The sequence below is a fragment of the Amphiura filiformis genome, chromosome 12 (assembly GCF_039555335.1).
Source record: "Amphiura filiformis chromosome 12, Afil_fr2py, whole genome shotgun sequence".
NCBI lineage: Eukaryota > Metazoa > Echinodermata > Ophiuroidea > Amphilepidida > Amphiuridae > Amphiura > Amphiura filiformis.
Genome location: NC_092639.1, coordinates 51739372 through 51765039, shown reverse-complemented (window position 1 = coordinate 51765039; position 25668 = coordinate 51739372). Strand labels below are relative to the sequence as shown.

At 34.9% G+C, this 25668-nt stretch overlaps 1 protein-coding gene across 2 annotated transcripts in view; it reads left to right on the top strand.

Annotated features, from left to right (window-relative positions):
* Positions 1–25668, top strand: part of LOC140166375 (uncharacterized) — an 85152-nt gene that overhangs the window by 32564 nt on the left and 26920 nt on the right. For both annotated transcript variants that reach the window (XM_072189825.1, XM_072189826.1), the window contains exons 2-3: positions 20840–20962; positions 21350–21592. In XM_072189825.1, coding sequence (XP_072045926.1) covers positions 20840–20962; positions 21350–21592 — 366 coding nt within the window. The remainder of the gene's footprint in view (positions 1–20839; positions 20963–21349; positions 21593–25668) is intronic.

Below are 25668 nucleotides of genomic sequence, written 5' to 3'. Positions count from 1 at the left end.
ATATTAAGCATGATAACTTGAAATTCACTACAAAAGAAAATTTCTTGAAATGTTTTCCCAGTTTTTTTCTTGATCAGTCACTAGACAATGTGTGAATGCGGCATGTAACATACATGACAATATTATAGGTGGCATAAAGTGTGCACAAGCTGGAGGCTGTTACAATGTAGATATCTACAGTACCTGTGTGCAGCATACATGTTAATTTTGAGCATGTATCTATGCTCACTTTCCTGCATGCATATAGCCATGTACTGTATGGTACCTGTACCCATGGGTACGGGTACGGGTCCCGAACCATGAGTACGGGTACGGGTCCGGTCCCGTGCCATGAGTACGGTTACGGGTCCCAGTCCATGAGTACGGGTACGGGGCGTGAGTACGGGTAAGGGTCCGAAGCCATGGGTATGGGTACGGGTACGGAAATTTGGACTCGAATACGGGTACGGGTACGAGTATGGGTACGGGTACTACAAGTCTGCCCATAATTAATGTCATATGGCAGTTACATAACCCAAAGTGATCTCATGTTTGTTCATTAATCGTACAACAGAAACAAGGGCAGATCTATATGGCTGTTCTGTGTGTAACCTGTTAGCAGGAGCTTGGCATTGCTACCATTATCATATCCGTATCATCATGATCATATAGTACTTGCGGTTGCTGCGATCGAAAGACGAATCGCAGGTGAGCAAACGCTACCAGCACTCGTTCGTGACCAAAATCTCAAAGCGACTTTTCAGAAGGTTGCCTTGAATACTTTCAGCTGATATATCAATATGATTCTATGGGCATCATGCTAGCTACTACTGATCACCGTAATCGGCTAGTCGGTTTTCCGATAGCGCGAACAGAAAACGTCTTTAAAAAAACGCTATAATATTAGCGACTCCTATAATAAACAGGATTATGATCATGGCTGAGAGAGAATTTAAACTACAAAATTTTTCATTCAATATTCATCTCCTTTTTTTTGTAATAAAAGCAACAAGTTTTATTCAGTGTACATGCCTACATTATGAAGAGCTTATTTCCTAGCCGTGCATTTACCTGTGCGATATTGCAATGGGCTGTGATTCTATACATGCTATAGGTATTATAATTTCAGTGGATGGATGCACAGAAACAATACTGTGTGAGGCCTTTGTTTCCCAAATGAGAACAATAGTCTGCATATTGTTAAACAGCATTGTTGTGGTAAAATAATGGCTTGTTGATGGTACAACTCATTGTTGCTTATGTCAAACTTGTCAAAGTAATTGTGATTGTATCACAAAAGTAAATGAGAAACATGTGGTTGTGAACTTAACACGGTGTGAAAATAAGCTCTTCATATTGTGTTGCAGAACTCTTTAAACCATTTTTCAACTCTGTGAACGTAAAAAGAAACGCGACTTTAAATCCGGATGTTGAGAACTTTCTTGATAAATATCACAACTGTAACTTGGTTCTAAATGTCATGAATGTGAACTTAACATTGCTAATGTTTATAGATGTAATTGTTAAAGAATTACAGAAGGAAATAAAACATAACATTTGGCATGTTAGCATTTGCATACGGATCCAGACAAAGCTTATACATTAAGCCTAGTATGTTACTTTGATGTATACGACAACATTAAGTACCACTAACATGAGAACTGACAGCCTAAAAACTCATGCAAATCCAGTTTTTAGGCAAATATTGTACAACATGCATTAGGATTTAAAACATACTCATCCGTCAGGGCACAGTTCGTTAATCTCAATATCCATATGCATACACAGTATGACCTCCGTCTTGGGCACCAAAACTCGTACTCCGCAATTTGAATTCAAAGTTTCAGTAATGAGTATTAAATTGATGTTATTGGACTACGCCAATGCAAATGAAACCATTATTGCTTAAAGTGATAGACACCCATGAGGTTGTAGGCATTGGTCTGGTTTGTATCTACTGTATTCGTTCTATGTAGAACAGTCATGCAAGTTGATGGGTTAGGCCTAGACCGTTGAATGTTATTTCCGCACTAAGATGATGTCAATGTCATGCTCCTTAAAAATTTAAAATTATGTTCATTGTTTTGCTATGTACATGGAAACAGTACTCTTTGTATAGTTACAAATTAATGTTCTTTGATCTTACTATTTATCCACATATAAACACAAAGCATTGAGTGTGTTTTCCGAGTAAAATACGAACAAGTTTTCGTCACATTTTTCAAATGGGCGTACAAAGGTTACCTATATTATTAACGAGACATCCTCGATGGGGCCAACTATTCTTTATTTGAAATGTATCGGAAATCATTAAATTCAAAACCGGAACGTCTTTAAGGATATAACAAGTCAAAGTATATTTGTTATTATCGTTATGTTATGATCAGAGCAATATTTTGGTGTGGTTTATAAAAAAAAATGTGACCCCTGTATGAACTTTCCTTAATCTTTCCCGAGCAAGATGTATTTTTTTGCCAACAACGATTTTTGCTATTTGAGGTCAGTATATGGTATTTTAATATCATAAACTGACCTCAAATAGCAAAAGCCTGATTCTGGAAAATAAGATTTTTCTTAGGCTTGCTTCTGGACCAATAAATCAACATTTAGATGTTATTAATGTTACGATTTAGGCAAATTTGGGGAATGAACTAGAAACATTCTTGATAAAGCATCTTTGTGTTTGCTGGGACACTTGCTTGTTACGAGTTCAACCATAATCATTGGTAATATTCATCTCACTCACCCAACCTGTGCTGCTGATCGATTTCGCTTATACTTTGTTTTTAAAAACAATTCCTCTCGTACTTTAAAATTCATTAAAAAAAGACTGCTCTTTCTTTCCTTGCATCTACAACTTTCTGTAAAGTTCAGGTGTACCATATTCCAATATACCCATTGCAAGTAAACCAGAAACATGTGTTCGTGGACTTAACATGGTTTGGAAACAAGCTCTTCATATGGACGTAGGTTCGGCTGATGAGAGGATACGATAAAGGGAAACGTCTATCAAAGTCCACCATGTAGCGAAACATGCCAAGATAACGTCTTGAAGTGAGGAAAGGTACCTAACTGACCCATCCAATTGGAAGTAAAGGAGATATGGGTTGATGTCCGCTATTCCGCTGGGAATTAGGCTATATAGTATCCGTTAATCATTCAAATAGGCATGATATGATATGCAATGAGCAAAGTGTTTTCCTATTTTTCCTTTTTTATTTGAGGTCAGTTTATGATTCTGGACAATATGATTTTCCTTGCTTCTGGACAAATAAATCAACATTTAAATGTTATTAAAACGATTTAGCCAAATTTGGAGAAAGAACTAGAAATGTTCTTGATAACACATGTTTGTGTTTGCTGGGGCTTGTTAGTTCATCCATAATCATTGATAATATCATCTCACTCACCCAACCTGTATACTGCTGATGATTTCGATTTTTAAAAAATCCTCTCGTACTTTCAAATTCATAAAAAAATAAGAGTTCTCTTACTTTCCTTGCATCTATATACAACTTTCTGTAAAGTTCCGGTGTACCATATATTCCATAAGTCATCTCATCCCGTTTCACTAGCTGGAGGAGTTACATGAACAATGTATCCTCCAGTGAAAGATCATTTTGTACTATAGTTATTGATGGACCATAGCGAACAGATCCGTACATTGTCATGAGCATAGCGCTATCTTGCATGCTACACATTAGACATTGACAGACCTTTCCTATTCCCTTGTACCTAGGTTATTCTTTTGGGAGTAACTGTCAATATTCTTCAGTTGATTCTTTAGAGCTGTCAACTTAACTATCCGTTGAAAACGTAACACAAAAGCCTACTTTTTTATATTATGTATAATTGACAGCCAATTATTATTTTTTCAAATGCAGTTTATTCCTACATCGCAAAAGTATTTTATTAGGCTTAGTGCGGAGAGCAGTACGATTGTCATACGTGAGCAAATGAATCCAAGTCTACTTCATTATCATCATCATGGTCAAGCTCATGACATTCACCCTGTACTCCGCAGCCACCCCTCTCCCGTGAGTTGTCTGTCAAGATATATGGAAGTAGGTTCGGTTGATGAGAGGATACGATAAAGAAAACGTCTATCAAAGTCCACCTTGTAGCGAAACATGCCAAGATAACGTCTTGAAGTGAGGAAAGGTACCTAACTGACCCATCCAATTGGAAATAAAGGAGATATGGGTTGATGTTCACTATTCAGCTGGGAATTAGTATCCGCAAAGCATTCAAATAGGCATGATATGATAGGCAATGAGCATGATATGAACTGGTGTTCCATGTTTGGAAAATCTTCTATAAAAGTGATAGAGGCAAGTAAGATTTGACACAGATTCCAATATTTCAACAAGTAGAGTCATGCCCCAATAGAAATGAAATCAAGATGAAGCAAGTGTTGTATCCCAGTACCCAGATAAAGTGTTCTTAACAAATATATCTTCACAATCCCAGGTATAGTGCATATTAACTAGGATGTTATTATAGACAAGAAATTGAAACAACCGATTTGGCTGACAGCTCTTCATGTCGTGATAAAGAACATTGCTGGATTACTTGATTAAAAACTTCTCCATATTCGCTTGTATTGGGTCACAAAATAGAATGAATTTGAGTTGGTCAACTATCCACGCAAAACTTAAGATAACATGCAAATGTGATATGTTGCATATTAAACACAATCTGATGGATATTCAAGTGAATCAGAGCAGCTACACCGTCATGTATAAGGCTTCCTTGCACATTATCCGTACATTGACATGAAGTTTTTAGGGGTCTGAGCTTTCGATCCTAGCAAGATCTTTATCAAAGGGATAGTGACAAGACACCATATGAACAAGCATACAATCATAGGTACATGGACTATACATATACGTAGAATTATGGACACAAAGGAAAAGGAGATGCAAAACAATAGAAGACATTAATTGAGTTCAAAATTATTGGAGTTCAAACTTATTCGTTTGAAGTTGACACACTAGAACATTCTTTTTCCTTGATAGCCTGTTCGAGAATTTTTACAGGGCCGGGTAAATATAGACGGTATGTTGCCCATTAAACATGACAATTGTGAGGAGTATATACATGTATACATGTCTTGCCTATTACATTGTCCGTACAATATCTTGATCATAACGATATCTTGCATACAACACATTAGACATTGATAGACTTTACCTTTCACCTAGTAAAACTGATTTTTATTGCTTACCTGTCAACTTGCCGATGAAAACCTAACACACATACCGCCTACTTTTGTATATTAGTGGACAATGTACAGGCAAGTACGTTTTTTGTCATTGGGTTTTTTTGTTTTTGCTTTTCTCTTTCAAAAAGAGTCCTTGTTCCTGCAGTCGAATGTTACCATTCCCAACGAATTCTCGTGGGCTCAAAGTATCAGATACATATTTATTTCCCTGGAGTTGAAGAACTCATAACCGTTTCTATCTTGTTCTCCATTTGTATCCTTTTCTAGGACATTAACAGGGCTAAATATAGAACGGTCTGGTCAAAGTTCGATGTCTTACATGAACATGATGAACGATAACATCAAAATGTGGGTATATAGGATATCAAATGATGCTGATATACACCATGACCTATTACATGTATGGGGGCATGTATGTCCAAACATCCCTTGGGTCTTCAACCGGGGTCTGAGGTTCCTGTGGTAAATATAACATGAGAGGCCACAAAATACAAGAAAAGGTATCGTAGATTATCTACTGTCTCAAACAAGTGGTTTAAGGAATCGGTTGGTTATGTGTAACAACTAGTCCAAGGTGTTTCCAGAAGTGAATTACTTCCGGGTGAATACGACAGGTCATTCCCAAAATGAGTGACCTAGATAACCGAATGGTTTTATCAAAGTACGCAGTGTAACGTGTATTACACGGTTTACAATGGGAAAATGCCTAATTTCGGGTGGAATTTTTTCATAAATATTCAGAACTCTCACAGTTCAATGCCACTAATATCAGGTGAAACTATATGATTTAGATGCCAAATTATCAAAAATTCAACATAGAGACTTTTCTTGTTTTAACGCACTGAACCGTAAACACCTTAAAATGACAGTGCGCCCTCGAAGCTGAAAGTTACAATATGATAGGGCGAATATTTACTAAAAACCGAAGCCGTGCGTATGAATTTTGGTACTATTAAAACAAAAATGTCATATAATGAGAGAAAATGTACCATTTTGAAGCATCAAACTCTAAAAGGTACTTTTTTGGCTATATAACTTGATCAATTTTAGCGATTTTAATGCCATGCAAACAAATTGTTGCTCGTCGTATTTCAATGTATCACCCAGGCCTATTAGTGGTATTTAACCAATAACATGTAGGTATGCTAGGTGAATTCAAATTTGCCATCAAACTGCATCATTTCATATATCAAATTAAAGCCCTTGAGTAAACAAAGCCAAAACTGAAAACCATTTTTTCATAGCACTTTCCGTAGCAAAGTTACATCTTGTCAAAGATTGACTTTCATCAAAAAGTTTCAGCTAGCAAAATTCCCCAAAACGGCATTTCGGGGGTGTTTCTAGATCTTAAGTCTCATTATGATAGCAGCTTTTTTTTAATGGAACTGCTATCCAAATCCCTCTAAAATTCCATGTGCGGGTGACTTATCACCATAAAAAATCACATATTTGGGTCAAGTGAAGTATAGAAAACATATTTATGTAGGTTTCTTTCTTCGGGCACTTGTTTTAAATTTCTATGTAAAAATGCATTGACATTGTCGGCGAATTTGGCTGACTAGCAAATGTGTTAACTAAGGTTTGCCTAGGTTACCTATAACATGACACGCAGTCATCGGATGTGCATGCGAGGTGCTAAATATTCCCTAACACCCTAGCACTACATGTGTACACACATCAGACATTTCGAGTTAAAAGATAGGTCTCTTTCAGTTTCCAGTCTGCCGCGTTATAGGTTCCCTATCGTGGACTTATTTCTAGGCTAGAGGCATCCTGCATTTTTATTAGCAAAATAAGAAATTGAAATTATTATATTTATTCTCCGGGTTCATAGTTTTTATTTTTACCTAGAGCAGCCAGCGCACATAAACGTTGAAAGTACCAGTACATCTGGTCAGATTCGAGCCGGCAACTTTCATAATACGACACTCTGACCAACTACACTGCAAAAAATATTTTACTCAAAGTAAAAAGGTCAAAGCTCAAAAGTTGAGTAAAAAATTACTTAACATTGAGCTAACAAATGAGTAAAAAATTACTCAATGTTGAGTCATTTTTTACTCATTTGTTGAGTAAAATATTTTTTAGAGTGTAAGCCATCCACAGAGGCACGTTGGAGAAAAGCGGAATCAATGTTGCATCACCTCTAAATGATCAATTGTTTCATTGTAAAGAACACAAAAAATAAAATCAAGAACAAAAAAAGTATAAAGTCAATGGTTGAACAGAGTCGCATTATGACAGATGGTGAAGGGAAGATTTCAACCATGATTCAAAGCCACGTGAATCTGTAGAGGTCTAGCTTGTCATATCTGTGTGTGCCTAAAGAATTCAAGGTATTATGCAAGTTGTTCCTGTGCAACAGTTTTTGACAAAATATAGGGCATTCCGAGGGCATTGCAATTATTGTTTACATCCAAATATAATCGGTCACAACATGTCTATTATTTTGAAGTGATTTGTGAATGTTTCCTCTGCCATGTCTACCTGGTCACTGGTCAACATCATAGAGTAATTATTTTGTTGCTTAAATGATATGTGCTACAAAGGTAAATCCAAGATCGCTCTGATATAAGAAATACATAAATAGATGTTTGAAATAAACCTTTCATATCATAGATACTAAAATAGATTTTTGAAATAAACCTTTAATGCAGTTAGAAGTTACCAGGACATTGTTGTCCGATATCTGACGCCGTGGGATTTTCACGGAAGAACATCGAGGCCCTTATTTTCCAAAAGTTTTGAAGTAAACTAGAATTATTTTGATCAAACATTTCAATATCATTGAACAGAAAGAAGCTTTTGAAAGCTTTTATAAGCTGCAAAGGTCGAATCAAGATCGTAAAGGCAAGTATTGAACATCATTTTCCTAAATAGTAATACGCTGTAGAAGTAGTGATGTATCAAGGTTAATTATCATTGGTGAAAACAATTTTTGAATGTATTGCCCTGCACTAGACGTACGTTATAATTCTGTATCGCATCACTGATTATCAAAGAATAGACATAAAGACTTGGATCGTAATTCTATGGAAATTTCACATTAATCATTGTTAATGTACGTTTCAACTCACACCTGTACGATAAGTGTCATCGAAAAACCGGTATTGTATTCAATCTATGATTGCGCACATACACAGACATAACAGGTGATACGTGTATCCTACCTATTAATAGTGCAGGGCAATACATTTTAAAATTGTTTTCACCTATTGCTATGGTAATTAATCCGGTTACATCACTACTTCTACGACGAATAGTCCATGAAGAAAAAAAGTAGTGACTGTTTAATTGTCAGGGACTCGGTGGTCCTACTTTCAAGTAACTTACATTAATGTTTTGCAATATAGTCCAAAATATTTTAAGTTTTGTAACAGTTTTTTTTACCAGCGAATGTATTACGTAACTATTATTCAATCCTTGGCAAAGCAAGTTGAGGTTTCCGTCTGCACATAGCATCCAGGCACGTATTGATAGTTAAATCCTTCCGGCGCAAATGGTTTTTCCTGAAGTGCACATTGGTGAAAAAGCATTACTTGCAATGCAATTCACTTGCAGATATGGCTTTATTGTATATTTTGGCTTAAATTAACGCAAACGAACAGATCTTTTTTATACAGTTCCAATTTCAAATCGACATATATAAATAAATACATAATTACTTACGTAATATCATTACATCAGGAATCAGAATACAATTGAGGAAAAAAGTCCAGTATTGGTGCAGTGTGTTCATTCGGAGGGTCAAGAAGGAAGCGTCTGGAGATAAAGTTTTGTAAAATTATTGAAATGATTTATTTTAGGACGGGTTAATTATATGTAGCACAATATGTTATTTATATCAATCTTACTCATTTATGTACAAAATAGAAATATTGGGTATTCATTGAATTGGTGATGGTGAAGATTTGCGGTAGTGGGTTTCAATGGTTTCAATGAGCATTTTAATATTAAAATATTTACTTCATAATGTTGCTAGCTGTTGCTTCTGTTTCTATCGCACTTAGAATATGAATGGGTATGTGAAGAAGTTTATTTCGTAGCTCTCTTGAGTTTGATTGTCCTTGCCTGAATGTTGTGGTTCTGGGTGACAGATAGCAGCCACCGAATATTCGACGTAGTCTATTCGATTCAACATATCTTCGTTATTTAATATATTCCTATTTCCAGTAGTATTTAACTTCTAACGAATGTTTGATGACACAAATTCGACAATATGTTACGTCGAATGTCTGGTGGAAATATATTATCGATTTTATGTCATCATAACTTCGTTAGAAGTTTTAACAGTAACGTTTAAAAACATTACTGTAAATAGAATGGGAATAGATTAATTAACGATGACAAGTTACTTCGAATATTCTAGGTCGAATATTCAGAGTCTGCAGCGGCCCTTAATTACGATATCAACAAGTTTGAGAACAAAAAGGATAATTAATGCAAATAAGAATGTAAATCCGCTGAAAGCCACTGGTACAGGCAATAACAGACTATATTCATTCTTATTGTGACCTTTTTAGGTATGATATACAGAGAAACATTCAAATGTGATCCAACCTACTTTATGATTTAAAATGTCTATATATAACTTATAGACATGCATGCAATGTCATTCATCACACAAATAGGATTTACATTTTAATTGAAATGTTCCCTTACATTGGCTTAACAACATAGTTTGCTGCTAGGGACAGTCTGGAAACATGTCAACCGAATGATTTCGATATTTTGAAATATCTGAAGATGTCGAATTTTTAGCTGAATTCAGATGGGGTTACCTGAATCGGTGACTCCATATGAGATTTACACTTCCTGTGTGAAGATTACGGTCATGTGTATGGATTTCAATTTGAATAGCCCATTTTGTATTTCCAAATAATCGTCTCTGTGCAGGAAACCCGCATATGTGCACACACTGTGGTACACTTGACCTTCGAAATGATGAAATCAAATCTCCTATCTGAAAATGGGCAGAAACAAACCCTGGGGGTTACAACTTTGATTTGGGTGGTGATGTGCGGCTAGGACTCCGAAAAAAATACCCGCTTTTAAACTAATGATATTAACTTTTGGGGGAAATCGATGAAAAATTGGCAATTTCTCGAAAAAAATTTGAAAAAGAAACACCTTTTCTTCATTCAAATTATAATGAAATTGATGGCCACCAATAATTAAAAACGGCTGTAAATGTACCCGAGTCGAAACTAAACGGGCTGAAAGTGCACCCAAATCTGCGACACATCCCAGTACCTTCATTGACACTGTAAGAACCTCAGTGGTATGTGCTAAATTGGATTTAGTATCAAACTTTTCTCAATTCAATTTCTAAATTTATCTTTTTCCCACTTAGTACATGTTTACCAGTTCACCCGAGCTCGCCTATTGGCTATAGGCTACATATTTAAAATGCTCTACAATCACAAATCTCAATATATCCCCCAGCAAACACAAAACGTTTTCGACATCATTCGCAAAAGGTTATAAAAGGTTGTCAGAAAACGTTTAAATGTCGGGTTATATAAAGGGTATATTAACAGTACAAAACATTTTCATAACCTTAAAAAACATTTTTTGATAATCTACTGCTCAGCAAACAAAAATGCTTTACAGAAAACGTTTAAATGTCGGGTTATATAAAGGGTATAAAAACGTTTTAATAACATTCTAAAAACATTCTTGAAAACTTGATACCAAACATTCTAAATAGAATGTTATTTTGGGGTTGTAAAAATATTTTGCGAAAAATGTTTGCCCAAAATATTTTCAATAACGTTTTAAAAACGTTTTCATGACCTTTATATAACCCGACATTTAAATGTTATTAAAAGGTTTTGAAAAAACATTTTAAGAACATTTCTGTGTTTGCTGGGTTCAAATATTTTAACATAATGTTATTTAAGTATTGACACAATATTTGGCAAAAATGTTTGCAAAAATAGTTTACAATAACATTTTTTGAAAACATTAAAAAATATTGTTGTAGTGTGTTTTCATACAAAAACGTTTTAAAACGTTATCATGACCTTTATATAACCCGACATTTTAATGTTATTAAAACGTTTTTATCTAAACCAAAAGCCAAAATATAACTTATTTAAAACGTTTTTAAAACGTTTTTGTGTTTGCTGGGCCTGCTGGTAGATATTATCATGTGAGTTGTAGCTTCAGCAATGTTGATGTTAATTTGGTTTAAAACAATTTGAATAATCAATATGAACATAATAGGGTGTTTTGTTGTTGAGTTTATGCACATAGGACTGGTTTTAAACCTATGTAAATTCTTACAAGGATCTTTCAATTTCAAAGGCCAATCGCACATAGGTGGCTGTACCCAGCGACGTGAAGGGTATGCAACTCTAGTTAGGTAATGACTTATACTAAATAACAATTGCGCACTTCCATGTGTGAAATTCAAACCTATATATACATTGCTAAATGATTAACAAGAATTGTAAGATTAAGAACACGATTAAAATATTTCCTCCTTGTCCTTTTATCTTTAATTACCAACTTTTATATTCCATCTACAAGCATATGCCTCTAAATTAGTGTTTTTTGACGAACGAGACGAAATGCAGACACCCTCCACAAAAACATTATTTGGAGTTTGAACAAATATATTACTGATCTTATTACTGATAAATTGTTGTAATTCCAATGAGTTAATTATAATGATTTTGTGGAGGGTTTCTACTAGTCGTCTCTTTCGTTAAAAAACTCTTATTTAGAGGCATATAATATGCTAGTGCCCGGAATTCTACGGTATTAGCCATTCAAGACAGGTTAACACTGACTCAGTGAACTGTCAAAATGTTTAAACCATTAACACTCAACATCTTTCAGTTTAATTCGTGATGTCTCCATGTTGCCGTTGACAAAGCGGTTGCTGGGCGCCATGTTGTACCAGTATTTCAGCCACTCCATCGGGATTACATGGCCTATTTCATATGTCTTTCTTGCTGTCATCTTAAACGATATGATGAAAACATACAAGAAATTGTCAGAATATATTTCAGCACATTGAATTAGATATTATTTGATTAATATATAACTTTTATTTATTATTATTTGTCTGTGATACTTCTACTTCTTAACTTTTATTTCTATATATTCGGTATTAAGAAACTTGGTATAAGTAAATTGTGTAAAAATAAGAAACTTAAATATTGACAGACAAAAATTGCATAAAGTAATTTTCATCACTTTTTGAAAGATGACACATACTAAAGCTGTCCTAATTTCCTTTCAAATTAAAAATAAAATATATTAACACTTTGGTTTCCTGCGCAATGTGCCTTTTACAAAGAAACAAATAGTGTATCTTCTTTTCCTTTCTCTAATGTGATGACAGATCTTTATCTTATGGAATAAAGAATATGAATGATTTTTTAAATCGCTGCAAGCCGACGTATTAAATTTAGACACCTGAGACATTGTAACAATGCAACACGTATACATCTAAAACGGGATTATATTCTACGGCGTTGGGAAGGAAACATCTCTTGTAAAATGAACGTGCCTTTGGCCTTTCAAATTAAACTCTACTAAGTAAAAGTCGACCAAATTATAAAACCTCTTGTGGACATAGCGGCCCAACAACAAAACGTACTATTTGTTCTTGCTGAATTCAAATTGTTTAGCCTAAGATACGTGTTTTATAGACGAAACTTTGCTGAAGCAAAATGTTTTATCAGAATGTTAATTTAAATCCAGACAGTTTTCATAATAAATCCAATTTCAGTTTGGACATTGGAGGTTTGGAATTGGGAATCATTTTTACATAGACATATTGTGGTCATGTCCTTAGAAATGTTACCACCAAATAGCCAGTATCGGGGGTAATAGATTTTCATTCCTTGATCTTATTTACACCAACCACTGTCAAAAGGGGAGAAGGGTAAGAGGTGCGGTATTACAAATGCTTTGGTTGTAGTTCTCCCCTGCTGACAGTGGTCAGTGTCACATGTGAAAATAAGTTCAGGGAAATAAAATGTATTACCCCTGATAATGATTATTCGGGAGTAAAATTTTTAAGGACATGTCCACTTGATGAGTTTGACTTTCAAAGGTCATAATTTTATCATGATATACGAGGTTTTTCCTGTCTAGCGACGTTTTAGCTGTACAAAAATGGTATACTTTTTGTTCAATCTTTAATACTAATATGCTTTAAAAATAGTTTGTACCAGAACTGCTATCTCCTGACATCCATATATCAAGGGAACAGTTAACCTATTGGTGACATTTAACGTCAAATCATCACAATTCAATAAAACGTTTTACCGGTTTATTTCATTGCCAATAAAGTACACACCTCAATACATTTCCCGTGATATATGAATTGGAGCACCAAATTCAGGAAATTTCAGTTGGAGCCCTATCCTCAGGAATCCAAGGAAATAGATGTAGAGTGGGTTATACCTTTTCTACTCAGCGATAAATTTTATAGCATTAAATTTTAAAAATCAAAAGTTTATTTTCTGGTTTATTTATATTTCTTGTTACACAGCCGGGTAAGACAAATAAAATACGTTATCCTTCATCCAAATTTTCAAGCATGTATGCATGACCCACTTTGGAAATTCCAAAAATACATCTGCCAATATTTTATTATATGTGACCGTACAGCACGAATGAGCCGTAAATGTCCTCAATTGTATTCTGAGTTACAGTGTAAAATGGGCATGAAGGTCGTATTCATAGGTACCTCAATTTGGTGCTACGTGTACCTCATTTAATGAGATACACGTAGCACCAAATTGAAATACCTATGAATATGACCTTCATGCCCATTTTACACTGTAACTCAGAATACAATTGAGGACATTTACGGCTCATTCGTGCTGTACGGTCACATATTTATAAAATAATTGGAATAATTATTATTACTATATTAGAATAATAGCAAATCATTGAATTGAAAGGGTATGATCGACCTTTCCGCGTGTATATAAATAGGTTAAAAACTGCTCGAGAAATTGTACAAACTGATGCACTTGTACTGATATGTTGATGTGTCTAATGCACTCCTGCTGCGCTATAGACGCATCAACATCTCAGTACACGTGCATTATTTTGTACAATTTTACTCTCAACAAGTAATATAATACGCAGTTATTAACCTATAACTATAATACTTGTCATTGGTGTAATCAGCGCCACTGCAGCATGGAATGTGAAGAAATTCAGTCTTGAAGATGTTCATATTAATGTTATATGTGCATGTGTGATTGGAGAGCCAAAATCGGCATATAAAAAACGCAGGAAATCGGTTTGTTTCATTATTTGATGAAGAACAGTCACCGAGTGCTGGGGAATTTATGAATGAGCCGTCTCGGGCACAAACCATCGGTCATAGTCTCAATTTTTATTAATGAACCCACAATTTAACTTTTCGAAAGAGAATGCAATTATTTGAATAATAGGCCTATATATTGCGATTTTTAACTTGCACGCATGCTCAATTAACATGATTAATAAACAAGGTTCTACATGTTCGATTGTTTCTCATTCGCTCATCAAAAAAGCTCCTAACTATTGTGGACAACTTGAGATAAAATATTTGCAAAACAAAACCTGTGGAAACCGTAACTTTTGAGCCACAATACCTAAATCTGCTAAATCATGAACAAAATAAGAAGAAAAGATCTTAATCTTTGTGCTTCTGAGAGTTAAAATCTTTTGTTATTTTATATTTTCCCATCCGTGATGGTCGGAAGGTAGCAGACGATGCCGATAATCCGTTTAACTGGAGGCTTCCCGCGTCAATGAAGCGCTCAATTCACAGACTAGTTCTGGGCGCACTGAGATGTCATGGAAAGAGCGTTATTTCTGAAATATTCGGATGTCCGATCATTATTTTGATTATCAAACCATTAAATGTCTAATTTCCACGAGTAAAAGGCACATACTTCAATGTCTTGTTAGACATACGTGACTCTGTCTCATGACTGATTTTACCTATTTATCAAGACTCAAGATGAGCTTCATGGCCTCTTTTTAAGGTACATAACAGACATTTTGATCGATTGCTGCAATTTATTACCAAGTCTGTATTATCATCTAAGTAAAGAAGATAATGTTCCTTCTTCATCATGTTCATAGACAGTGATGGACTACAGTTTCGATCTCTCTTTCTAGGAGGAAAAGCGTCTCCTCGTCATTATAATATGGTAACAAAGCTGACAAAGCTGATCTATTTTAGTCGAGAACTTCGACTTTTACCTTTAGATGGTCAGTCGATCATTTACTGTGTCCTCAAAGAGTATAATTATGTATAAGAGAATTTGTTTTCCAGAAAATGTGGTAAAAATGTACACCACAAATTACTATATACCTCCATTGGTATACAAATGGCTAACATTTTGTGTGTTTTTGGAGTTTATATATAAAATATATCGCTGTTATTGGTTTCTTTTATAACATTCTAACTTAAAGAAGCTAGATGTGAGGTTAACAATCTTCGGCTATTGTCTAAATTTCCATTGTTTAAGGGGGTACTACACCCCTCAATAAATTTGTGACTATTTTTGCATTTTTCTCAAAAACTAATAACACGCTGGTAACAAAAGTTATGTATATTATAAGGGCAAGGAATCCAATTACTACACTGGAATTTCAGTAACCCAAGGCAAGCGGTTCGATACTTGTGATAGAAAATGAGGTACCGCTAGGATGTACCTCATTTCCTATCATATTTACTGAACCGCTTGTCTTGATTCACTGAAATTTCAGTGTAGTAATAATCCCAATAATATACATTACTTTTGTTACCAGTGTGTTATTAATTTTTGAGAAAAATGCAAAATAGTCACAAATTACCACAAATATTCCTCACACAAAACGCCTTCACGGGTAGATTGTTGTTATTTTTGTCAGTGCTGTGTGTGCCATTGTCGTGTTTTCTATCTTGTCTAGCGAATGTTGTGCTTTGTTAATGTGCCTATAGAACCAGGCAATTATGTTCCTCCGAGGTTAAATGCCTCAATGCTCTCATCAGAAATTGTGCCTTGAATTAATCTAATCCCTCACGATTCCACCGTTCGACAGCGTCTTACAGAGCTGTGTTTTCCTTTCTTTCATGCGCTGTACCTCCCGTTTTTGCGTTCCTTGGGCAATATTACATTTGCTGGTGTTTAATCTTTATGCTTATGCTGTTTTCCTTTTGTTGAGGCATTTACTTATTTTCTTGTAAAATGAACAAGCGTTAAGTTTCTCGAACGAATAGACGACTTTAAAAAATGTTAGTCATTTTTAAGCAGCCGATTTGCTTGTCTTAAACCGCGGCGCCATTCTCACCTTTTCTGCAGACGCCATTTTGAGAACTATACTATAAGCTTTTGAAAGGAAAAATGTATGTGTCTTTCAAAGGATGGATGCATTTGTTGACAAAAGTGTCCCGTCCATCCTTTTGAAAACTACAAACTTTCCTTTTATAAACAATGAATATTAGATTTCAATCTATAAATAACTTTAATAATAATATTACGTTGTGTCGCGCTTTCCTGACTCCAAATATAAGGATAATTTGCAAAAAGAAAGAAATTATTTCGTCGATAAGTTTCAAAAGTCAACGCATTTTCCAGGGGCATTTTCTTATAATTATACAACAGCGGGATCTTCTTGAAAAGCAGAAAGGGAACAGCTTATAAACCATAATGAATATAACCAACCTCAACCCACTCAAGGGTTGCAAAGTTAGCACAAGCTGGTTGAACTTTCTTTCTTTGAACGTTTGTTGTAGAAAGCATCAGATGGGGGTACCAAGAGTTTTAGAATAAGGTGCTTATTCTAACCACATCTTCATTTACTTTGATTTTCTTTTAAGGGTAATTGATAGAAAGATATGTTGAATTTGTTTGGAATAGGTTACGTGGCAAAATAGTGTTATGCAGTTACGTTTCGAATCGTGGCCATTTCCAGATTATGGGCTGTCTGAATACTGTCTCCTGCTTACCAGCAAAATTGCTCATTGATTATAAAGCCAGCAAATTGATCAAGGTCAAATACGAGACTAAGGTGTTTGGTAGAACTACCCGGGGAAAATGACCAGTTAACACTAACATTAAGGCATCCAGCAATACGCAATACTATACTTTTACCTGAGTTTGAATGTTTGGTAGTGACGTATAGGTGCATATGTTTTTCATTGCTTGCAGTATCGAATCCCACGCTAACGCAATCCTGCAGAGTTAAGGCTATACGAGGTATTGTTGATCGAAGCAGCCAAAAAAATCGATTTTCTTACCTAAATCAATATATTCTTGAAAAATAATTGTTGATGAGTTGTATACGTTTTTAAAAAGTGTTGTTGTTTCAGCCCTCTTTACAACATAACTAAAGAACCACAGGACCTACAAAAGTATATCTGTGATATCTGAATTCTTGAATTCCCAAAATGATGTGAACTACCAAATCGCAACAGTTTAAAATAGTTGCTAACCTTAATTACACACACATACAAGGGCGGTTTATCGGTAGCAAGCGGCACCATGCACAAACTCTTACTGATACCAGGAAAGTTGACTTTCCTGCTCTCAGCACTTTGATTGTAATTAACAGCTTCCCATTACACCTGAGTTGGGTGAGGCAAATGAGGTAAATCGCGTTACCCAACTGCCGAGGATAGAACCGACAATCATCTGATTGTGAGTTGATCTGATTGACCGTTTAACATTTACATGTATATGATGAACATGTTAATGTACATGATTTTCATGTTGATGTACATGATGTACATGTTGATGTCATGATGAATACACGTTGATGTATGTTAATATGATGTACATGTTGATATACATGATATTATACATGATGTACATGTTCATTATGTACAGGTGCATTATGTACCGTACATGTATATGATGTACATCATGTATGCATGTACATGTTATGTAATATGTACATGTAAACTATCATAGAAAACAAGGGAAGAAAGAGAAAATACAAATGCACATAACACATTCACTTTGATTTTGTTTGATTTAGACCAATATAATATGACTAACAGGATGACTGGCATGTATTATAAAAAGTAACCAATGGTGGCATGCGCAAAGGTGAAATGGTGAAGGACATGTTAAATATAGCTTATTTTTATGTTTCTTATTAATCTGAATTTGCTATGATTTTAATGCATTGGTCACGCACTCAACTTTTAAATAGGTAAGAGTTTTTGACACTTCGATCATAATCATACTTAATAAAATTGATGAATAACACTGATGGTGGGAAACTTATAAAATTTATTAGTAAGTGCCGTAAAAAGTGCATTGACTTTTTGGAATGTATAGGCCCTTCACTTCGTATCATCATATTAACATACATCAACGTGTATTCATCATGACATCAACATGTACATCATGTACATCAGCATGAAAATCATGTACATCAACATGTTCATCATATACATGTAAATGTTAAACTGTCAATCAGATCAACTCACAATCAGATGATTGTCGGTTCTATCCTCGGCAGTTGGGTAACGCGATTTACCTCATTTGCCTCACCCAAGTCAGGTGTAATGGGAAGCTGTTAATTACAATCAAAGTGCTGAGAGGAGCTGCACTATGGTTACGCCATTATAGAAGCAAAATGATTATGATGTATTTTAGTGGCAGCGGAATAAATATGTTTTAAATCGCTTTGAGCAAGTTTGAAATGTGCCAAGAATGAAATTTATCTGCATTTATTTACTTTGTTGGCTCACCACGAAAACTAGCTAGAATACAATAGCTACAATAATTACTGCACAAAATCACTTTCTCTGTTAACTGTGTCACTGTCTGAAAGACAATCAGCAGCAGTTTGTTGTTCTATCTAAAAATATTTGTTCTCACCAGAAAAACAGTACCATTCGTAAATCCTGTTGCTAAATGCATGAAATATTGAATGTATAAGCTCGTAACAATTTTAGAACACGAGTAACAGGGGTGCACTTGGTAGTGTACTGTATGACCCAAATATAACCAAAGAATACTTTGATATAACCGACAAACTTTTACCTACACGGTCTTGACATTATTGTTTTCAAAAATATCCAACTCGGTAACTGACTCAGGATTATAATTCCGGTAATGAAGCGCATTGGTCTGCTAACACCTGAAGCTAGGATTTATGAACTAGTTGCTAATACTTCAGGGAATGTAACCATGCCTTGCAGGTGTTCTGGTTCCACGATAACATTAGATGTGACCGATATTTAATAGTATTTTTGTATTACGCTTTGTTCTTGAAAGTTAAAACTGCTTTCAAGTTTCTTAAAATGTATGTATTTCCATTGGTTCTCTTTTCTGCTTCTTTTCGCATCTCCTCCTCCTTCTCTGCAACTAAATTGACATAAAAGGCGTTGATTTCTTAATTGTTCCTTGTTATGCAAATGAGACATCTTACGCTCTGTACCTTTAAGGGCCGCTGCAGACTCCGAGTATTAGACGTAGAATCCCAGCAAACACAAAAACGTTTTAAAAACGTTTTAAATAAGTTATATTTTGGCTTTTGGTTTAGGTAAAACGTTTTAATAACATTAAAATGTCGGGTTATATAAAGGTCATGATAACGTTTTAAAACGTTTTGTATGAAAACTACACTACAACAATATTTTTAAATGTTTTCAAAAATGTTATTGTAAACTATTTTTGCAAACATTTTTGCCAAATATTGTGTCAATACTTAAATAACATTATGTTAAAATATTTGAACCCAGCAAACACAGAAATGTTCTTAAAATGTTTTTTCAAAACCTTTTAATAACATTTAAATGTCGGGTTATATAAAGGTCATGAAAACGTTTCTAAAACGTTATTGAAAATATTTTGGGCAAACATTTTTCATAAAATATTTTTTCAACCCCAAACTAACATTCTGTTTACAATGTTTTGTATCAAGTTTTCAAGAATGTTTTTGGAATGTTATTATAACGTTTTTATACCCTTTATATAACCAGACATTTAAACGTTTTCTGTAAAACATTTTTGTTTGCTGAGCAGTAGATTATCACAAAATGTTTTATAAAGTTATGAAAACGTTTTATACTCTTAATATACCCTTTATATAACCCGACATTTAAACGTTTTCTGACAACCTTTTATAACCTTTTGCGAATGATGTCGAAAACGTTTTGTGTTTGCTGGGATATTTGATGTAACATATCTATTCTATTTCCAATAATGTTTTTAAACATTAAACTTAAAAGTTCTAACGAATGTTTGATGACGTAAAATCGATAATATGTTACGTATAATATCTGGTAGAAATATATTATTGCTTTTACGTTATCAAACATTCGAATATTTAACGTAGCATAAATAGTCTGTAGGATCACTTACACTGATATTTCGGACTTGTTCTTTTTTAAGCTAAAACCTTTCCCTACATCACCTGCTCAAGGCCGTTTCTACACAGGTGAATGAGCAGAAACGAATCTATCGCACGACTATTTGGTGCGGAGTGCGGACTAAATATCACATTAGTGTACTCGGGGAAGGTTAATTCTTTGGTTTTCTTCTTCCTCTACTCCAATTATCATCTTCTTATTCCCCGTTGTTCCTTTTATCATTTACCATTTTCATTTTCATTGAAAATTATGCATTGGTATTTTCTTTAAAGATTTTTCTTCTTTTGTTTTTATTGCAGCAACACTCACTCCCGTAATGGAAAGCAAGACAACATTACGACCATTTCAAGTTGATGGTTCAAAGAATCACGTGTATTCAACACAAAAGTCGCAAATTCCAGCTCACCGTGCAAAGACAATAGGTAAGAAGAATGAAAGCATATCAATAACGCATGTCTATCTTAATGGATAGCGCATGTATACTTATCCTTGTCTACAGAGTATCATTGTAGGCTGCTTCTTGACCCTTGAGATGGTGGCTCCGAGAGCTGTTCAGTGCGTGACCATATCCCTTGTCCACTAAAAGATCGGTGGCTCTGAAAAGAGCCGCTTAAGTACCCCATTTGTGGCTATAATTCATAGCAAATTTCAGATTTGATCGTATTATAGAGTTAATATGACTTGTTATTATTATTATTATTATTATTATCATTATCATTATCATTATCATTATCATTATCATTATCATTATCATTATTATTATTATTATTATTATTAATGTTATTATTATTATTATTATTATTATTCAGCAACATATGATATTACGATGAAGATTACGGCTCCACCAATCATAACTAGACGTAGACCTATTATAACTCGAAAAGTACTAAAAACAACAAAGAAACCAATAACAGCCAAGCAAGCTATCACTACACCGAAAATACCTCAAACTACCAAATTGGTTCCCGTTGTTACCAGGGCTCACGCAACTAGCACTCCTGTTCCGGTAACATCTGCACATGGTGACTCGGTAGGGTCTGATGGTGTCAGGGGTAAGTTAATGTGGTACGACTTTATTTGTTCGACACTCCGCGAATCCTTACGCTATTGAAAGTCATACGTCTTCTTCAGGACAAAGTACCTAAGAATGAAACTGTAGGCCTGATGGATCATGTAAACATGGTGGCTCTGAAAAGAGCCTTTCACTGACGACTGCCCCTTGTCTACAGAAAACAAGCAGACCTCGCCTATCTGCAAATTTTAAAGGTTTGGTGGCTCTGAAAAGAGCCGTTTATTGAAGTCTGTCCCTTGTCAACAGAAAACAAGCAGACCGAATATTCTTCGGTTTTGTTGCTGATTTCGTATCGAGCAAGCGGAATGTCGAACTAATGGAGGAATGCGTTAATGTGACCACAACTTTATTAATTGTGACTCAACATGGCCAAGTGATGCGTATGTCTGCAACTGTGAATGGCAGTGATACCAAAACCTCGATTTACTTATTTTCAGACATCGTCTCGTTTAATCTAGTTGGGTCACAGTTTTGTAAAGCTTTGTACATTGTGCTTTGAATAACAAAATTACTTACTGTTTACTCAGGTTCTGTTAAATCATTTTGACAAGCTGATGGACATGAGGTACGTTACATTATTTAAACATTTAGTGACTTCTACAATCATCATCATCAGCAATAGAGTGACTTATCTTGATTATATCTATTGCCTATGTTCCAAAAGTTGGTATCAAATATTCTTTGGCAATATCCATATTGACCTCATACCATTGAAATTCCTGGAAATACATAGAATATTAGAACACAAATGACCCGTTTATCATAAATTACCGAATTCCCAATTTACTTAAATCAGTGTGTTTTAATTATTCTTTGCTGGCGTTTTCATACTGTATTATTATTAGGACATGATGTGCCAAAAACATGTGGATCAAAAAAAAAACTTGACATTTTTAGAAAAATCTGACATCACAGATAGATTCATGAAATGCTTGCCATCTAGTATATTTTTTTCTACTTTAGACTAGAACTAGCCCCATTCCACAAACCGCGACGCCTCTCGAATAGCGAGCGGAGCGAGCACCGAGCGTAGCCCCGTTCCACAAACCGCGACGCCTCTCGAATAGCGAGCGGAGCGAGCACCGAGTACAGTTGGAAAATCATCATACAGGTATCAGAGTACAGCACAGAAGCCAGTGCTACTTTAGACCAATGATTTCCAAAAGTTTCTCTAATTCCAGGGTTTAAGACCAAATTTAAGCTTATCGTAGATTCATCCTTTGGGCTCATTTTATTGACACATTTTTTCATAATTCATAATTTTCATTTTGCTCTGCGAACATTATTCCATTATATATCGACCGTTATCTTGGTATAGGTTGAAATAGTATTTCTTTTCATTTTTCATATTTAGGAAACAATCCGGTGAACAAGCATGTTCACAGAACTTCTGGCCAAAAACATAAACAAACAAATTTGCCCATACATGTACTTTTGTGCTTAGCCGAATTGCCCAATTTTACGAGGGCGCACTTACATTAGATAGCGACATCAGATGATGGTGGATGCGATATCGCTATTTTTGACGTCGCCATTGGATTAACACATAATCATGAAATCTTCACAAACAATTCTAAATTTGTTATGTGGTGTCAAAGCAAAATTATCTTACTCTAAAACCGTTGGGGTTCTGCAAAGTACCCCACTGCAAGTATGTTAATTGTCCATTTATAATCGCTAACCGTGTATTGTGAATGGGGCTGTCAGCCCTGTATCTTCGCCAGCCTCGTACGTCCGTGTTGCGTGTCCTATGCCGCCTGAGCGACATTATTTGGGGAAAGTTTTTGTATTTATTATCTCTGGATAGAAGAGACCCATGGTTATTTACATGGGTACCAAATATAACGGTACATGAAGTTTAATATAGAAATTTAAGGGGTTGCAACAACAACCCTCTTCGTAGTTTGTGTTACCAAATATGGGTGAGTAGGTCGACGATGGTTAAATTCTAGTCACTTTACGATACGTATTCTAATGATTATAACTTTTACACTTCTTATGTCACTTATTAAATTGATAGGAAATACATTTTTAATATAAGGTTAATTTAAACACTTGAATAACCATGATTCTATACGAAATTCCAGACGAAATGTACCAAGATCATGTTCTTTCGTGAACCACATTATGTACTTACAAAATTAAAATAAGTTATAACCGCAATTTCATGGGCAAGCTATCGATTGAAATCTAGCCTGAAGACATTCAAGCACAATTCTGTATACCTGGGGCAATTCGTGCACGGCGACATGAAATTATTGAATAAATTTGCTTTAATTTCAATTATGTCGGGGCAATAGTTTTGTCGGTTACTTCGCTTAATTTCAATAGCTCTAGTCATTAGTTATGTGGTTTACGTAGGCGTGGTATGCATGGGGGCCAAATGAGTCAAACGTGTCTGAAAACATACCTTTGTTTTTTTGAGACCTTTGTCTGTTTTGAGACCATCAGTTAAGACGCACTTTCTTAGAATTGCATGCTGTTGTAGGATGTTTTATGTTATGATGAATGATAATTCACTGTCACCGAGCCATGTGCATTAGTCAAGATAATTAAACGCGACCATGAGTTTGTTAATGTCGATCGAGCGGTCGCAGGTGTTAAGACCAGAATTGCACAAACTTATGTTCAAGTGCATTCATATTGACTTAGGTGTCTGCAAGGTAATTATGCATCATATACCTCGTGCAAATATACATATCGAATTCACGATATACATAACTAATTTAATCTTCAGTCTTAGTTGCAAAAAGATAATCAGAAATTCATTAATAATTATTTACTGCGCATTTTCTAGATAACCAGTCCGATTCGAAGCAGCGAATGCAATGGAAAAGCATTATTATTTTTGAATTTGGCACAGTAAACATTAATTTTTTAAACGATATTATGGAAAAACATGTGTCATGAAAAAAAAGTGTGATGTGAAGGGTGTTAATGATTTCAATAAAAGAAAGAAATTGTCATTGTGTGAAGTATCAGAAAAAGAAGGCTCCTAGATTGTGATTGGACAAAACCGCTACGATAATGAATTGAGTAATCAATCACTCAATGAATGAAGAGCAATGAAATCTGATTTGAGAACTTAAATAAAACAGGGTTATCCAAAATCTAGGTCCTTTGAGATCATGAGGTGACTGATTGTTTTATTACTCTAAAGGGATTTGATATATGGATTGAGTTGAAATATTCCGTGTGTTTGATTGTAGAATTCACTTCTTTTTTTTCAAAATCAATTTCAGTGACTGATCATGATGTTCCAAAATTAGCCTTTATTATAGTACCTTGTGTTTTGCTTGGCACTACTTGCTAATAATACGATCATACCTATCAAATTTCATGTCATTAATTAGATTGAAAGGAAACACACGTGTTGATTATAAGGTCAATTTGAAAGTTAGAATGACTTATATAATTGTTAATCTAGTGTATCACATTCAACTTAACGAATCACGTACCCAATAGACCATACCTATAATTGGCACTTTCCTGCCGTTGATGGAGTGAACATCGATATCACGCCCTTATTACCCTCGCTTTCGTTATTTTCTAATCACGATATACCATTCTTGTCCTCTTTTTGGTTATTTTGGATAATGCATGATACCAAAATCAATTCTGTTATCTTTTATGCTCTTTCATAAATTCATTCTCCAATCCCCGGAATTTATCACTATTCTCAACAGCAGTGTTGGAAATATGCCTGAAGACATTATGACATAATCCTGTACATATACCTTTAGCAATTCTAGCACGGCGACATGAAATTATACTTCAATTTGTTTGATTTCATTACGTCTAGTCAACGGTTAAGTGCTTAATTTGTTTAATTCCATTAAATCTGTAGGCAATGTTTTTCTGGTTTATATGTTTATATAGATATGGGTATGCCTAGACATCCAGATGGGTCAGAAAGTTTCAAAACATATCTTTTTTTCTAGTTGGAGACTTTTTGATCACACATTGGTACGTGATCATCAGTTATTTGAAGTAAGTTGGAGGGGGGGAAGAGGATGTGCGATCTACTCTTTTAACCAAAACAAGGTTATCGAGGTT